Here is an 18,611-nt window from a genome sequence, read left to right on the forward strand (position 1 = left end):
TGAAATGGAACAAAAATATACGCAATATGCAACAATTTCAAAGATTTTACTGAGTTACAGTTCATATAAGGAAATCAGTCAATTGAAATAAATAATTCCCTAATCTATGGATTTCACATGACTGGGAATACAGATATGCATCTGTTGGTCACAGATGCCTTAAAAAATTGGTAGGGGCATGGATCAGAAAACCAGTCAGTATCAGGTGTGACCACCATTTGCCTCATGCAGTGCAACACATCTCCTTCGCATAGAGTTGATCAGGCTGTTGATTGTGGCCTGTGGAATGTTGTCCCACTCCTCTTCAATGGCTGTGTGAAGTTGCTGGATATTGTCGGGAAATGGAACACGCTGTCATACACATCGATCCAGAGCATCTCAAAAATGCTTAATGGGTGACATGTCTGGTGAGTATGCAGGCCATGGTGGAACTGAGACATTTTCAGCATCCAGGAATTGAGTACAGATTTGTGTACAGATCCTTGCACCATGGGGCCGTGCATTATCATGCTGAAACATGAGGTGATGGTGGCAGATGAATTCCCTGACAATGGGCCTCATCTCGTCATGGTATCTCTGTGCATTCAAATTGCCATCGATAAAATGCAATTGTATTCGTTGTCCGTAGTTTATGCCTGCCTATACCTTAACCCCACCGCCACCAAAGAGAACTCTGTTCACAACATTGGCATTAGCAAACCGCTTGTCCACACAACGCCATACCAGCTGTCTAACATCTGCCCAGTACAGTTGAAACCAGGATTCATCCTTGAACACTTCTCCGGTGTGCCAGAGGCCATCAAAGGTGAGCATTTTCACACTGAAGTCGTTTAGTACGCCCAACTGCAGTCAGGTCAAGACCCTGGTGAGGATGACAAGCACACAGATGAGCTTTCCTGAGACGGTTTTAGACAGTTGTGCAGAAATTCTTCAGTTATGCAAACCCACAATTTCATCAGCTGTCCGGTGGCTGGTCGCAGATGATCCGCAGGTGAAGATGCGGCTGTGGAGGTCCTGGGTTGGCGTGGTTACACGTGGTCTGCGGTTGTGAGGCCGGTTGGACGTACTGCCAAATTCCCTAAAACAACGTTGGAGCCGGCTTAGGAAAATGAAAATGTAATTATCTGGCATCAGCTCTGGTGGACATTGCTCCAGTCAGCATGCCAATTGCACACTCCCTCAAAACTTGAGACATCTGTGGCATTGTGTTGTGTGACAAAACTGCACATTTTAGAGTGGCCTGTGCAATGATCATGCTGTTTAATCAGTTTCTTGATATGCCATACCTGTCAGGTGGATGGATTATCTTGGCAAAGGATAAATTCTCACTAACAGGGCTGTAAAAAATGTGTGCAAATTTTGAGAAATGCATTTTTTTTTAGGAACATTTCTTGTATCTTATATTTCAGCTCATAAAACATGGGACCAACACTTTACATGTTGCGTTTATATTTTTTGTACGGTGTAGGTAGACATATAAGGCAATACAAAACTCTAAAAACACATACACTGTATGTTCAAGGCCTCTTGAATACTTTTCATGCAAAGCATATACAGAACGAAAATATAAACGCAACGTAAAGTGCTGGTCCCTTGTTTCATTGTCCCATGTTTCAGTGGGTGGGCCTGGCTCCCAAGTGGGTGTGCCTATGGCTGCGCCCCTGCCCAATCATGTCAAATCCATAGATTAGGGTCTGATGAATTTATTTAAATGAACTGATTTTCTTATATGAACTGTAACTCAGTAGAATCTTTTAAATTGTTGGATGTTGCGTTTGTATTTATTTTCAGTGATTGTGGTCTGAGAAAGTTTGATGTTTGTGTGACGTTTCTAAACCCATGTGGCTCACTGAAACAGTGACTGACACCCACTGAAACAGTGACTGACACCCACTGAAACAGTGACTGACACCCACTGAAACAGTGACTGACACCCGCAGAAACATTACAGAGAAGACATAGGATGCTTTGATAAGGCATTATTTAAGTTATACAACACTTGTCCAGATGTTCAAAGCACTTTACATTGTATGGCGCTTAACTCATCCCTTCCATTACCAATGTGTTGCACCCACCTGGGTGACCATTGAGACCACATAGAATCAGGATTTTATCTTAATATCTTATCTGATGAATGATAGCTTGTACAGAGTCGTGCCCCTGACTCTCACTGCCCTGGGACAATAAGATGTCTTTGAACCAGAAGGAAGAGTGCCCCCTACTGTCCCTCCAACATCACCTTCAGAAGCATCTGGTCTCCCATCCAAGGATCAAGCAGGCCAAACCGTGTTTCAGGGGAATGCCAGCAGTGAGATACATGGTGGTATGGCTGCAATTCACATCTATAGTCACACTTCTGAGAGTCTTCAACGCTGAGCTGGACATCCTGTGGTGAAGACATGAATTACTGCCCTGAATATTTTTAAAATTCTGTTCAAGTTTCTGTCTGTCTGATCAGGTGAACAATGTATTATTTTTCACAGCGATAAAATGTATAATCTTTACTGATCTAACTGCAATTGTAATTGAATGAGCCTCCAATTGTGCTATACTATCAATACAAATTGAATCACAAAACATTAGAAGAGGACATCACTCAACCACCCTGTGAGAAGACAGTGAAGCACTAGAGCAAGATATACATTTTTATTCATTCCAGCGACTCCCTATTCTAACTTTGATCTGCAAGAATTGTGTAAGATTGCCTCATACTTTCAGAGGCCCATGTAGTATGGATATGGAGAGGTTTCGCACACCCTCCTAGTGGTGGTTGATGAGATTGGGAATTTCTGTTGTCACTCCAAGAGACAGATACCGGTCTTCCTCAGTGTGACTTTGGCCTCTGGGTATGCAGTAGATTAGTACTTTAGCTTCATTCCAGTCATAATTGTTACTGTAGTGACTGTTTGCCAGCATTACAGAAATTGAGTTTGTGTTAAGAAGTATTTCCCTGTAATTTCCCTGTAAAATATCCCATATTTCCCTGAAAAACACAAGACTTTATGGTGTTCAGAACTTTTACTCATTTTCAGCATTATATGATTAATCATTTGTTACTGTACATTCCTCTAGTGGTGAAAAATAGATTGACTTACTCTCCCTGCAATGCAGCCAACCAGACCAGAGGGAGTGAAATCTTGGTTCAAAACAGACACAGAAGGGATGGGCATCTCGCATTCCTACTCTTGTCTGTCACTTTGAAACTACGGCCTAAATAAAAGAATAGGTGTATACAAAATGGTGATACAGCACTACACCTAACCTTTCTATCGGGGTCAGGGTTTCGGCCATATTGCTACAACAATCTGATTCCTTCAAAACTACACACCGACATATTGGCAGGTCGAGATGGATCCCCAATAGCCTGGTGAAACCAGCCTGATCGCTGCGTTCACCATTCTGTAATATGTGGCGTGAAATAGAATGGTGAATGCAGTTGGTTCTAGCAGACTAGAGTCACAGATTACGAGAAGACAGCTTTTACCTGGTCAGGTCTGTATGAGTTTGAGAGGGTACCTTTCAGTCTGTATAATGCCCCTGCAATGCCCCTTACCACCGCATTGGGTTTGTACGTGTTTGAGCGGATACTTTTCGGCCTGTGTAATGCCCGACACAGCGGTGTCCGGGCTGATGGTGAGACTCCCTATTGACCTACCTTGATGTTGTTGTTTATTTGCTGGACTTTGACAGACATCTAGTCCACCGTACATTAAGCTACATGACCAATCACTGTTAGCTAGGCTATAAAAGAAAAGTGCACTCCCTCTGTGGGTCCCACAGAAATGGATTGAGCAACACGGATGTAAACTGTGTCTGACTTCTATAACAGTGTAATAACAATGTATTGTAATAACAGTCCACAAAGAATACATGATAAAAAACATAACTAGTTTATTTGGCTGCAATTTACCTGATAGTTAGTTACCAGACATCATCATCTATCAAACAATCAGACCTGAATTGAACACATACTCATCAAATAAGATTCTCATGAAGACATTATGCCCAACAACAATTTATTGTTGTGTCAACAGGTGATTGTTATTTCGCAAAATACAGCCAAGAAAAAACCAAGAAGATAAAACAGTGAATGCCATGTATATTTTCCCCATTATGTAAAAGTGGACAAACATCCTGAGTATGATTCAATATTTGAGGGGAAAGCTCTGTAGAACTAGTCAGCTAATGAAACTAAAACAGTTAAAGCATGACTTGAGAAAATGCTCTATGGAAACCATTAAATCAGGAAGCCATGCAGTTCAGAGAATGTTGTCATTTTCAAATAACAAGCAATCATGCTTTTTTAACAATCAAACATGCATTGGGTACTTTAGCAAGGTCTAGGTGGTTTCCTACATGTTCAACATGAGCATTTTATAGCAATCAAATATTCTAGTAGTTTGCAGCATTTATTAATGAACTTTTCCACAGCATTTTAAACATTCCTTCTTCCGTCCCTTATACCAAATGAGTGGAAGAAGCAAAAGGGTACTTAAATGAATAAATAAAACAAAACGTACAATATCACAGAATAAAGCTTCCTTCCTTCATGCTGCCATTGAGTGTCAATAACACAGACATAATTCAATCGCTTCTATTACTGTTAAAAAATGACAGTTAAACAGTCAATCATTGCAAGCTCAAACATTACAAGGCAGGTCAGTGTCACAGTGGTCACGGACAGTTTATTTTAGTTCCCTCCTAAATTCAACTAAGGCCTGAAGTCATTCAGGGAAACATTTGTAAAAATACATTGTGTTGTTTATTGTCTGTAACAATAATCAAGCAATTATATTATTTCTTTTTTGAAAAACTACCAAAATCATGCAACTATAATTTTGAACAAACAAGTGCTTTTGATGTGAGTGCTGGTGTTGTGGGTAGGAGATTAGGCACTGGCATCTTGCTTTAGGCGCTGACTACGTGCCTTGTAGACCTCGATGAGTAAATCTTTGACATATTGAATCTCTCGTTCCACTGACTCCGCCTTGTCACGGAGCTCCCGGTTGTGTTCCTCCAGCCCATGAAGCTCATCCTCCAGTATGTCCAGCTCCGCCCTCTTACGCAGTCGATACCTACAGTTTACAAAATACCAGGGTCAGCTTGCACCTGCTGTACCGTTGGAGCCCCCTCCCCTTTCCCCTTATTATGTCCCTCTCTCAGTCCCCACCACAAGTGGCAGTTGCCAACCCTATCCTACACCCACAACATCCATCTATCTTTGTAGAAGTAACCATGACTTGTCTTGAGTCACTGAGCTACAGTAGGTTGGCAGTTCAATATCAGTTCTCTCTAAGAGATAGAGATAGCTAGTGTCATGAATTTAACATGGACATGTTTTCCCAACCTCATCCCTTAAGTGCTAGATTTCCGGATATGTATCTATGAACATCCAAGATAGCAGGTCCTATTAGAAGAGTTCAGATTTCAGATTTTATAAACACATTTATATCTGAGAAATTCTTGTAGCACTATCACACCAGTGAAAAGACACAGTGATCCCATTCAAACCAGAGATGAAGGTCTACTTAAAATGTGCACAGACATTTTTTTGGTCAGACTCAAAAAAATGACCAAACATTCTATCATCACAGTTTTTATTTAAACTTTATAAAATCAGTACATTTTTCACAACATACCTGTGAGCAGCTGTTTTGTTCTGGTCTCTCTTCTTCTGCTTCCGTTCTCCGGTATGTACTTCCAGAGGGACAGCGACAAGGCCAGGTTTGAGGCAGCTCAGGGAGCATGGATCTTCCTTTAGCCTCTGTACTGCTTGCCTGTGAATGGGCGAGTCCACCATTGGCCTCTCGCTCTCTCCTCTTGACAGACATTCGTAGCTTTGGTCTCCAAGACATTCTGGGAAGAGGTAGTGGCCATGCTGGGGCTCTATACCATGTACTTGTGTAGGCTCTTCGATTTCACTTATAAAGCTATAAGGCTCTGTATCAGCAATGTTTGGGTGGTGGTGGTAATAGCCACCGTTTGCTTCTGGCTCTTGAGGAATACCTCCAGAGAGTCCACCATCTTTGTTGCAATGAAAGACCTCCAGCCCCATACCATCATAACCCCTGCCACTAACCTTCATTCCATGCATCAACTGTCCTTCTCTCTTGGGGTGGGTATCGTAGGACCCACCCATACCAAAACCTCTGGTCATCTCTTCACTGCAAAAAACGTCCTCTGTAAAACAATAACTTTCCTCTTCCTTCAGCAATACACCACATTCTCTGACTTTCTTTACACTGCCAATGTTCTTCCCAACTCTCTTCAATGTAGAAAAGTGGTTAACAGGAACCTCTGTGCTTCCTGAGGAACTTCCTTTGGCACTCCAGGTGTCATGCTCAAGTTCCTCTCCAACTTTGTTGACACCATCTGAAACTATTCTTCGGCAAGTATTGTATGAACGATGATGACAGTTGTATGGGGATTGTCTAGCCATTTTGGGTCTTCCAATGGGACCACCACAGAAGCTCACTCGGTCGAGTTCCCCTGTTGCCAGGGTAACAAACAGTGGGCTGGTTTCTGATTGGTTGCCACTGTACGAAGCATAGGGCAACTGGTAGTAAGAATGGGCACCCATTGCTTGGGCACCTTTGTCACATTTTGGTGATTTGTCCAATTTGGTTGAAGTCGATTCAGACCGGAAGTAATCCTCAAGCTGAGCAAGCTCCTCTTGCAAAAGAGAGGTCATGACCTCCAAGTCAGAGGGCACCTTGACATCATGTTCCAACGGTGAGGGCGGAGAAGATGAGCTAGAAGAGGATTCAGTAGTCGACTGGAACGAAGACAAATCAACTTTTTCCGTCATCCAGTCCGTCTGACCATCACCTATGAAAAAAAATGATTTTATTAAAATATTGAATTCAAATGTCCATATCGCAGGCATACAATTAAATGAGGATTTTTTTTAAACGGTCCTTTAATTTCAGACGATAAACGATAAATGTAGAAAAAAATATATATATATCCTTGCGAAACTAACCGATCATTTGAAAATGATTGAACGCCATCGTCTTCATTGGGAAAATATCCACTTAGCTTCACTCATTGTACGACATTAGTTCGTACTGCAGTGCGGTTCCACCTGGAATGTGGAAAAATAAAAAAGCGTCTTGCCGTAACTCACCAATTATGTGCTGTCTCTCCGGTAACTCCACCCCCTTCCTTCCCCAGGATTGGCTGTCGTTAGCTTGTTGGGAAGAGGGAATGATGAGGTCGACCGTGCAAACAAGAGGAATTTTCCTGCGAAGGATCGATATCGCCATCGTGTCTTTTATTTCGGTCAAAATGGTGAAATGCACTAAGTGTGCGAGGGTTCCAGAGAAGCGTCACTATGGACAGAGTGGTGGGAACACTTGAAGACCTGTGAATGACAAAAAAAAAATCTACTTAAAACAATCAACAACTCTACTGAATTTCCACACCCAAACACCCCCATTTCACCCCACTGCCACACCCCCAAAACCACCACACACTAAAAACAACTGTTACAATTGTACAATTATCAGAGGGTCTTCACAGACCAAAAATGGTTGAAGATTCCTGATAATTGCATTTTGCATCCATAAACCAACATGTTAGTTTTCACATTACGAAACTACTGAACTTTATGAAAATAAGTTAGGTTTGGAAATCTGTTTCAGGGCTATATAACACTGTCTCTATGAAAACTCACTCCCCTCATAAAATGCAACTATAATATCTCAACAACATATCAAATTGTATTTGTTATAATCCATTTCACAGTCCAGGAAAGCAGTGCCTACACGATGTTAGTTAGCCTGTGTGTATTCTATATCAAATATTAGAAAGTATTATTTTTTCCTCTCGTTCCAACTATTATATGTTTATGTTTTAAATATATAGCAAATTTCTACATTTGAAAAATATAGATTTTACTAGTAGCCCAGTGATAAAATATTTTTCAGTGGCAGTTCTCACCTCTGAGCTCAGTAGGCTACTGTAAAACTGTAGATTCTAAATATCTCTGTTAGACTAAAAGGTCATTACAATAACCCCAACATCATTTCAGAAATGGTTAATAAAACAATTACAATGTCAAAGCTAACATATTGAACACATTATACTTAACAACAACTGTAGAATAAAGAGAACAAATAATTTCACTTACCCCATTATTTCTCAATAGTATAGTTGTTTGGAAGTGCGTTGCAAATGCAAAGCACAACAATTAGTGACAGGGAGGTCAATTTAATAAGTCATCTCTTACTTAGAACACAATGACCTCATTTGGTGTATTATGAAGACGATGAGTTTCAAACAGAAAGTTTAGGAATCAGCAACTTCTTCTGGAACTACTAAATCCGGACCGTATCACACTGTTACAAATCAATCCGCAGTTTACATTTTACCCCTTTTATCGCGTCATATCCAAGGGACTTTCCACCCTGTTATTTCCAAAAGACATATTGTAATAAAATGGAAATAAAACGATGTAACTTTACATTATTTACATTTAAATAATAATATATATTTACATTTCTACAACCACACTTGGGTTGTAAAAACGCAATTCACCTCAGGAATCATGGCGTTTTTAAGGATCATATTTCCGAGCTAATATCTTGTTAGTAAATACATTGTCACCCACAGAGAATGTCCTACATAAATCACTCTGTAATAACGGACACGGTTTATAACGGACTATTTAGTCACACACACGGGAGGAAGGATACAGTCTTGCAGTTGGAAGGTGTAATTTTTGTTGCAGCACTGTTGCATCAGTTACGCAGCGGGTTCGCCGAATGTTGTAGGATTGTGGTCACACTATTGGTTTATCTAGACTAAACCTCTTATTGGTCGATTAGGAATTGTCAAATTATTTTTAATCGTCATAGATCCAATGTTACTTTGTATATGTGTGTACAAGTAGTAAGGAGATAGAGGCCACCTGCCTCTTTCAGTATTTATTATTTCCTCCATAAGACATTACCTCTTTAATAGTTATAATAAGAAGGTTGCAACCTATAACTTTACGAATGAGCAAATTCTATTATAAATGTAATGCACTTTAGTGTAATCAACCAGAGAAAAACTTAGTAGGCTACTAGCCATCAATTTCATCTCAACTAAAATGGTCAAACTTCTATAAAAAAAATGTCTTATTAACATATTTTGTGTGTAGAATATTAAAAGTAAAATAATAATTCCAAAGGGCTATATGGTTAGAAGGACAAAAGGACACACAGGAGGTCAAAGCAGCTTACACTTGACTTTATCTCTCATTAGTACAACAGTTACACCACTCTCTGTCTGGAGTTGCTATGCATTTTCCTCACTGAGAAACCAAAAGCTGATTGAAGCAGCCATGTCTTCCTGTTGCTATAGTAATAGGGAACACTGCCCCCCTTTGAAAACATGGTTTTTGGCGTGTCTGTTGCCAAGGGTTTAAAATAATCCCCTTACCTCTGCGCTTACAATGTTCTTGTTACTGCACTCATTGCAGCTTTTGTGCATACAACCTCTTAATTCTTTGCATTTGTAATATTCGTGCCATGAAGTTCATGAAAACTTCCTGCAGTCGTCTGACCCTTTCTACGTCTATTCTTTCTCGACGTGTGTAACCTAACCTGCAACCGATATTCTATTGTAATATATAAAAATTAGACTCTATTCCATTCCCAAAATAATGCACAAAACTGGTCATAGTATAAGGATACAGGACACACTTTTTTGTCTTTTTTTGTTTGCTTTCTTCGCTGTTTCAATTTCTCACAGCATTAACCATCTGATAGCAGCAGAAACGCCACCTGGTGTTATCAATAGCATCGTTGAGGAATGTAGTCCACTTGCTATTGTAGTCCATTTGTTATTGTTTAACATCTCTCCAGGAGACCAGCACTAGTAAATTGGAATGTAACTATTATAATCATATGGGAGAGTACTGTTGCTTTTTGAGAGGTTCTTTAAGATTTGGAATAGTGGAAAAATTAAACATGAAACACCCAATTAACACTGATGCATGCTACCACGAACGGATGTTTGTGTGTGCGGATGTGGAGAATGTGCAAATATTTTCATGTTTTTTTCCCTTTTTTCTGTTCGAAGAGGTCACGGAGAAGGTTTATATTATAACAGGCATATTGTATGCATATGATATGCGTTCTGTAGTCACATATCATCTCGTATGCCGTACCTATATAATTTTATGCTATATTTGATTTATTTTCTATCTAAATTTCATTTATGGAAAATAATACAAATCATATTTTCTGCTGCAAAAGCGTTGCCCTCTCTGCAACTACTGTTCAAGAATCTTTGGGAGATCTGACCCTACATCATAGAGAGAACTGCTTTCAAAGGAGGGCTTGCACTTCGCAAGTGTGGCACATTGGTAACAGTTACAGCATAGTTTCATCACCAGCTCCCTACGAATCCTGCTTACATTAACTTTTCACACGGATTGGCAATATGGGAAGCAACACTACAGGTTCCTGCCAATGCAGGGACACTTTTGAAACCTTTAATACACCCTCCCTCTCACATGACTTGTGTGTAAGATGTCATTATAGCGATTAAATCCTGTACTATAATAAACAATGGAATTGCTTCCTTCCTTTTTGGTGTAGGTATACATCCTTTACGAAAATCTATTTGTATAGAATAGTCCTGAAAAATTATATCAGAGGCAAATTTGCAAAGATATGACCTTCAATTTGATGAAACCTTCTTGAAAGTCAATCATCCCTGAGGAAGCTTGGTAGAAAGAGGGAGTGTCATTCTGTCATCTTATCATGCAGCACAATGTCATGCAATGTACTGCATTGTCAAATGTGGTTCAATCTCCAGCAGGAACTAAGAACTTCCTCTTTTGTAGGTCTGTATGACATTCAGAAGAATAAATAATCTCTCTGTTTAATTAATACAAATGCTTATACATTACTTACAAAAATACTTTGAATCATATTGACATTGAGCCTGAATATTAATACCATAACATATCTTACCCTGATATGGATGGTAAAACTAGATTTGTAAAAAATTGTTCACTGGGCCAAAAGCATCACTTTAGGATATTATCACGCTTTAGGGAAGACCCAGATGCAGACAGTGTCGAAGTAACAAAAGTGTATTACTACAGGAGGGGGCAGGCAAAACGACAGGTCAAGGGCAGGCAGAGGTCAATAATCCAGTGTGATGTGACAAGGTACACAACGGATGGTGGCAGAACAAAGTGCGGTGTTCTGGAAAGTCTGGTTTGAGCTTGAGCAGGAATACTGAAGTAGAGGCTAAAGACAATTTCTAAGCAGGTTCTCAGGTTCTCATTACATTTCATTTCTCATTTCATTTCATTAATCATACCGGTGACATTCTGTTCACCTTCATCTTGAGCTCCCTCACAATCACCTTCAGTCAGTAACTGATAGTGGCTCAGATTGGGGAGGTAGTTAGTATCCTATGCCCCCAGCCCTGACTATGAGCTGACCAGGACCAGGAGAGCTAAGGAAGCAAACCACAAAATAACTGCATGTCGCTCTGGATAAGAGCGTCTGCTAAATGACTAAAACGTAAAGGGTTGCAGTTACATGTTCAGATAATGTTACTGGATTACTGAATCTTATTTGAGTACTGCAGTCTCACATAACAATATGGGTTGGAATAGACAACAATCCAGTGATTTCAAGCCATTGTAGTTTCATCACAGCAACAGAGGAATAATAAGCCTTGAATTTGATCTAAGAGCCAAAGAGAACAAGTGTTTTACAGTATTAATAATAATACTTTTCCCTCCCTCAGCACCTTACTTACTCCCACCCAACAGTCTATTGTGAATCCCACCCTGAGTATATTTGTGGAGTGCCAGTCCACTAGGGGTTATCCTGAGGGATTATAGATATTAAATACTGGATAGGGAACCCAGAATGGGTATGAAACAGCAACAGGAATGCTCCTCAACAGCAGTACTGCCATGATCAGTCACTCTTCCCATGACAACAGGGGCCTTTTGAGCCTCAGCAGCAGTCTGGGTCCATAGCGAACTAACAGGCAGCAGCAGCCAGCTGCTCTCCTGTGTCATCCACAACCACAGGCTTAATCAGTCCCTCATCAACAGGCCAGCCACATGGAGACAAAGCTCCCCTGTCTCCACACACAAGTGCATCCATATGGCTTCTAAATACTAAAAAGAGCTGATGTGTGCTCTGATGAAGATTCGGGCGTTTGTTTTTGTCACTCTGATTGTGAACATTTTGATGAAGATGCAGCAGATTCAACTCAATACAGTTGAGTTGTAAGAGCAGGATCACTTCAGAAGGAGCCTCAAGGAAAATATAGAGTAGACTTGTCTACTTGAGGTGATTCAGATACTGCATTACAAAACCCTTGAATTAGATATTGATCAGTATTCGATATTGACCAGAATGTACTATTATTCTGAATTACATTGTTTAAATATGTTCATCTATCAAGTACGCAATGATTCCTCAAAATGAGCCCATCCCAAAAATGAAGAAATACTAAACAAGGATCTCTGCCAGGGGTTCTTGATATAATACTGTGCTTGAGTCTGCTGCCCTCTTCTGTTACTTGCTGTAGATGATCGTAGAACTGACACATCGTCTTCAATACATTAATAAGGAGATCCTTGAGGAGCACTTCTTTAAAAACAATTATGTTGAGAAGAAACAAATGATTGTCCAGCAACAACAATTAAGAGCATGCACACAACACATACTGAATATTGTGTGTGTATCTGTGTGTACGTGCGTGTGAGTGTTTGTTTTTGTGGTGCATGTGTGCGTGTGTGCATTTGTATGTGTGTGTGTGTGTGTGTGTGTGTGTGTGTGTGTGTGCATCTTCAAGGCATAGTGTGGTGTTGTGGTTCACAAGTCTGTAGGAGCTGGGCGTAAAGCCATCAACAACTCTAAGGTTCACAAGGTGCTCTCTTCTCCAGCCCCATCAAAGGTTATTACTGGACAGGGAAATATGAACAAATCTATAACACACAGTGAACGATTGGCAAACTTCTTCTCACAGAAAGAAAATAAATTGTATACTGGTTCACATTTGATATAGACAGTAGGATGTCTTGAGAAATGTTCATAGCCCTAGAGCTGTCTAATAATATCCTGTCCTATCAGACCAAAAGAATGTATGAGCATGCAGCCTCTTGGGGAGAGGCTTTTCCATATCCGTTGGTAAATTCCTCTGTTTACCTCCCAATGTCTGACTATGCTTTCTGTCTCTCTTTTAAAACCATCATTAGGTGTGCTTGCTGAAGCCAAGCACAACTTTAGAAATGTTTCATACTTATTATTAATGTGCTTGCTGAAGGCAAGACCACTCCAGATTTCTTACATATTCATATTATTAATGTGCTTGCTGAAGGCTAGACCACTCTAGAGTTCTTACATAGTTGTATTATTCATGTGCTTGCTGAAGGCTAGACCACTCTAGAGTTCTTACATAGTTGTATTATTAATGTGCTTGCTGAAGGCTAGACCACTCTAGAGTTCTTACATAGTTGTATTATTAATGTGCTTGCTGAAGGCTAGACCACTCTAGAGTTCTTACATAGTTGTATTATTAATGTGCTTGCTGAAGGCTAGACCACTCTAGAGTTCTTACATAGTTGTATTATTAATGTGCTTGCTGAAGGCTAGACTACTCTAGAGTTCTTACATAGTTGTATTATTAATGTGCTTGCTGAAGGCTAGACCACTCTGTTTAAATTTGCACAAATTAGCATAAATTTGCACCAACAGTAATAGTAACTCACAAACTGTTCTAGCTAGAGACACTAAATCAACTTTCACATGTTCAGGCTATCCTATCATAGCAATCAAACAAACATTCCAACTATCTATAGTTTTTCAACATTTAAAATGTGCATACCCCAAGGTGGTAAGGGTAGGCAACAACACATCTGCCACGCTGATCCTCAACACAGTGACCCTTAGGGGTGCGTGCTTAGTCCCATCCTGTACTCCCTGTTCACCCATGACTGCGTGGCCACGCATGACTCCAACACCATCATTAAGTTTGCTGACGACACAATGGTAGGCCTGATTACCAACATTGATGAGACAGCCTATAGGAGGAGGTCAGAGACCTGGCAGTGTGGTGCCAGGACAACAACCTCTCCCTCAATGTGAGCAAGACAAAGGAGCTGATCGTGGACTAAAGGAAAAGGAAGGCCAAACACGCCCCATTCACATCGACGGGACTATAATGGAGCGGGTCAAGAGCTTTAAGTTCCTTGGTGTCCACATCACCAACAAACTATCATGGTTCAAACACACCAAGACTGTCGTGAAGAAGGCACGACAATGCCTATTCCCTCTCAGAAGACTGAAAAAATTTGGCATGGGTCCTCAGATCCTCAAAAAGTTCTACAGTTGCACCATCGAGAGCATCCTGACTGGTTGCATCACTGCTTAGTATGGCAACTGCTTGGCCTCCGACCGCAAGGCATTACAGAGGGTAATGCGTAGGGCCCAGTACATCATTGGGGCCAAGCTTCCTGCCATCCAGGACATCTATATCAGGTGGTGTCAGAGGAAGGCCCTAAAAATTGTCAAAGACCCCAGTCACCCAAGTCATATACTGTTCTCTCTGCTACCGCACGGCAAACAGTACCGGAGAGCCAAGTCTAGGTTCAAAAGGCTCCTTAACAGCTTCTACCCCCAAGCCATAAGACTGCTAAACAGTTAATCAAATGGCTACCTGGACTATTGACATTGACCCCATGATACTGAAAATGTCCTTATACCCATCATGAGCTTGCTACAACCTAGCCTATGAATGAAGGATTACAACATAGGTGCACACAGGTTGAGAGAAAAATTTGAGATGACAGACAGGATCACATGGACAGACAGTGACACATTCAACAACTTTAACATCTTCAAAACTTTGTAAACTATAACAATTCAAATTAGAATTACTTAGAATTGGTTAAGAAAGAACAGACTGGTCTATACAGACAACAGGCAGAATGTATTATGCACAAAACTTGGCAAAATGAATACTTCAACGAGCTAAGTCAGCTCAATGAGTGCTTTGCAAACCTTACAGCAGTCGAATCAACAGAGGGGATAGTCCATGCAGACCAAAAGGTAATTAACAATACATATCACTCTTTTTACTCTGAATTGTACTCATCACAGGTTAAACATGATGATACTGATTGCACCAGTTTTCTAAATAATGTACAACTCAGACATCTCCCTAATCCTGCAGCATCTCAATTAGATGCTCCAATCTCTTTGGCTGAGCTTAAAGAGAGAGTACAAAACTTGAGCATAGGAAAATCACCAGGCTATGATGGATTCACAATAGACTAATAGAGTTATTGACTGTTTTTTGGGCGCAGTTGGGGAAGCCACTATTTAATATGATCCAGTTCTCTGTGTCCAAAAGGTAATTCTCAATAGATGTAAACAAAGCAATTATCTCGCTTTACTTAAGAAAAATAAAGATTCATTAGAGTGTGCTCACTATCAACCCCTATCACTGTTAAATTCAGATGTCAAACTATTTGCAAAATGAATGTCTCGAAGACTTGAATCTTACATGACAAATTTAGTTCATCACGTTCAAACTGGCTTTATAAAAAGTTGTCTGGCCTCTGACAACATCTGCCGTCTATTACACATCATTGACACAGCTGAAAAGAACTACCTGCTGCTGTTCTTTCACTTGATGCCAAAAAGGACTTTGATCGCCTTGAATGGCACTACCTCTGGACAGTACTCAAACATATGGGCTTTGGAGATTGTTTTATCAATATGATCAAAGTACTGTATTCTTACCCATACACTATGGTGCTTCCTGGGAAATTATGTTCTAAACAATTCCCCATTGACAGAGGGACAAGGCAAGGCTGTTCTCTCAACAGCTTACTCTTCGCTTTATCACTAGAACCTTTGGCTCAGGCAGTCTGTCAGTCCACACATGTTCCTATCACTGCTCACAACTCTGACCACCATATCTCCCTTTCTGCAGATGATATTTGATAATATATGTTGGAGACGTTCCTCATTCTCCACCTTTCCTTCTCAATATCTTTAAAAACGTCAGTTCAATCTCAGGTTACAACATTAATTGGTCAAAATGTGCACTACTACCACCGAATGAAGATATGAGGAATACCTCCTTGTCCCCTGACATCCCAATAGTAAGCCATTTCAAATACCTAGGTGTTGACATCTCCCCGTCCTTACAGATCACCACCGATTTGAATAGTGTTTAAAACAAATAGAGTCTGACCTGCAAAGGTGGTCTCAATGCTCAAATTCAAGCTCTGTTCATACATGCATTTCCATCGTTAAGATGAACATACTTCCACGGATAAACTTTTACAGCCCTATGATTCCCCTTTTACATATTGGAAGAAACTGCACACTTTGATCTCCAAATGTATATGGAAGGGCAAGCGTCCTCGGATCAAAAGGTACTGAGACAGAAGTGTTCTGGAGGCCAAAATCGCCCCAATCTCTCGGCCATCAGCATGATGAGGTAGGCTATCTTGGAGTGATCCAAGGGGAAGGAGGGGTGAAGCTCAAAGACAAGGGAACACTGACCTAGGAACACCCGACAGGTGTTCCGGAGGAGGTAAGTGAGGCTCCCGAGAAGGTGTATTGACCAATGAGATGGCGCTGCTAGCAGCTGTGGGGGTTACCACATTGGCAGGCAGCCTCCCAGACAACTGTGGAATTGCTCCAGCAAACTGTCCAATGCCCAGTCATGGCTTTCAGACAATATTTGTACCCCCACCACAAAGCCACGATGCAATGCTTACTGATGGTGGTTTCTTGGGTGGAGATGGCGTTGCGCAGCTGGCCCAGGTCTGCTGGGTCAGTCATGGCCAGTTTGTACTATCAGGAATCAGGGTAAGACCCAGATGCAGACTGTCGAAGTAAGAATGTTTGTTAAAGCAACAGGGACAGGCAACGACAGGTCAAGGCAGGCAGGGGTAAATAATCCAGAGTATAGGGGCAAAGGTACAGGACGGCAGGCTCAGGGTCAGGTCAGGCAGAGGTCGATAATCCAGAGGTGGGGAAAAGGTACAGGACGGCAGGTGGGTTCAGGGTCAGGACAGTCAGAGTTGTTGGGCAGGCGGACTCAGAGACAGGACAGGCAAGGGTCAAAACCAGGGGGGGCGCGAAAAGGAAAGACTGGGAAAAAGCAGAAGCTGAGAAAAAATGCTGGTTGACTCGACAAACCAGATGAACTGGCAACAGACAAACAGAGAACACAGGTATAAATACACAGGGGATAATGGGGAAAATGGGTGGCACCTGGAGGGGGGTGGAGACAATCACAAGGACAGGTGAAACAGATCAGGGTGTGACAGGGTATGACTCTACGAGCTTGGCACACCTGTATTTGGGGAGTTTCTCCCATTCTTCTCAACAGATCCTCTCAACCTTACCTTTTGGCAAACTCCAAGCGGGCTGTCATGTGCCTTTAACTGAGGAGTGGCTTCCTGTCCGCCTGCAGAGATGGTTGTCCTTCTGGAAGGTTCTCCCATCTCCTCAGAGGAACTTTGGAGCTCTCTCAGAGTGACCATCGGGTTCTTGGTCACCTCCCTGACCAAGGCCCATTCTCCCTCGATTGCTCAGTTTGGCCGGGTGGCCAGCTCTAGTAAGAGCATTGGTGGTTCCAACCTTCTTCCATGTTAGAATGATGGAGGCCACTGTGTTCTTGGGAACCTTCAATGCTGCAGACATTTTTTTCGACCTAATATCGACAGGTGTGTGCCTTTCCAAATCATGTCCAATCAATTGAGTTTACCACAGGTGAACCTAATCAAGTTGTAAAAACATCTCAAGGGTGATCAATGGAAACAGGATGCACCTGAGCTCAATTTCGCGTCTCATCCCAAAGGGTCTGAATACTTATTTAAGTAAGGAATTTTATTTTTAATAAAAAAATCTAAAAACCTGTTTTTGCTTCGTCATTATGGGGTATTGTGTGTAGATTGATGAGGATTTGTTTTTATTTAATCTATTTTAGAATAAGGCTGTAACGTAACAGAATGTCAAGGGGTCTGAATACTTTCCGAATGCACCTTTTGTTCTCAAATAAGCATGTATTGTGGGTGGGAAGGGGAGGGGTGGGGGGATAAGTGTGTATCTGTGTAATGTCTGTTGATTTGTGTTTTTCTGTCTTGTCAACCCCAAAATTATAAAACTTGATAAAAAAAATGTCTTCTTCATAAATCATTAATATCCCAGCAAACAACAATAGCAACTCTTGAACCATTCAAGTTAAAGACACCAAACTAACTTTCACAAGTTCAGGCTATCCTATCAATAAATCAATCAATCAATTGTCCCATCTATCTACTTTTCAACTATAACCAGTTGCTACCATACCACCCTTTTAGGCCTCACTCCCCACTATCTGAGATATTTACTGTAGCCGTCATCCTTCACATACAACACCCGTTCTGCCAGTCACATTCTGTTAAAGGTCCCCAAAGCACACACATCCTTGGATCGCTCGTCTTTTCAGTTTGCTGCAGCTAGCAACTGGAACGAGCTGCCACAACTACACAAACTGGACAGTTTTATCTCAATCTCTTCATTCAAAGACTCAATCATGGACACTCTTACTGACAGGTGTGGCTGCTTTGCGTGATGTAT

The 18,611-nt window shown here is 41.1% G+C and overlaps 1 protein-coding gene across 1 annotated transcript; it reads right to left on the minus strand.

The window, feature by feature from the left end:
- Positions 1–3,869: 3,869 nt before the first annotated feature.
- LOC110503777 lies at positions 3,870–8,256 on the minus strand. The gene is made up of 4 exons (XM_021582293.2): positions 8,132–8,256; positions 7,127–7,363; positions 5,640–6,828; positions 3,870–5,075 (listed from the first exon to the last, which is right to left on the minus strand). Exons 2-4 carry the CDS (start codon positions 7,263–7,265, stop codon positions 4,889–4,891), a joined length of 1,515 nt encoding a protein of 504 aa, XP_021437968.1. The 5' UTR covers positions 7,266–7,363; positions 8,132–8,256; the 3' UTR covers positions 3,870–4,888.
- Positions 8,257–18,611: the final 10,355 nt, after the last annotated feature.

The sequence above is a fragment of the Oncorhynchus mykiss genome, chromosome 24 (assembly GCF_013265735.2).
Source record: "Oncorhynchus mykiss isolate Arlee chromosome 24, USDA_OmykA_1.1, whole genome shotgun sequence".
Lineage (NCBI taxonomy): Eukaryota > Metazoa > Chordata > Actinopteri > Salmoniformes > Salmonidae > Oncorhynchus > Oncorhynchus mykiss.

Excerpts from the sequence above, each read along its gene's own strand:
- LOC110503777 (XM_021582293.2), bottom strand. The coding sequence starts at position 7,265 with ATGGCGATATCGATCCTTCGCAGGAAAATTCCTCTTGTTTGCACGGTC. Across the intron at positions 6,829-7,126 it reads GGAGAGACAGCACATAATTG|GTGATGGTCAGACGGACTGG; the intron begins GTGAGTTACGGC and ends TTTTTTTCATAG. Across the intron at positions 5,076-5,639 it reads AACAAAACAGCTGCTCACAG|GTATCGACTGCGTAAGAGGG; the intron begins GTATGTTGTGAA and ends TGTAAACTGTAG.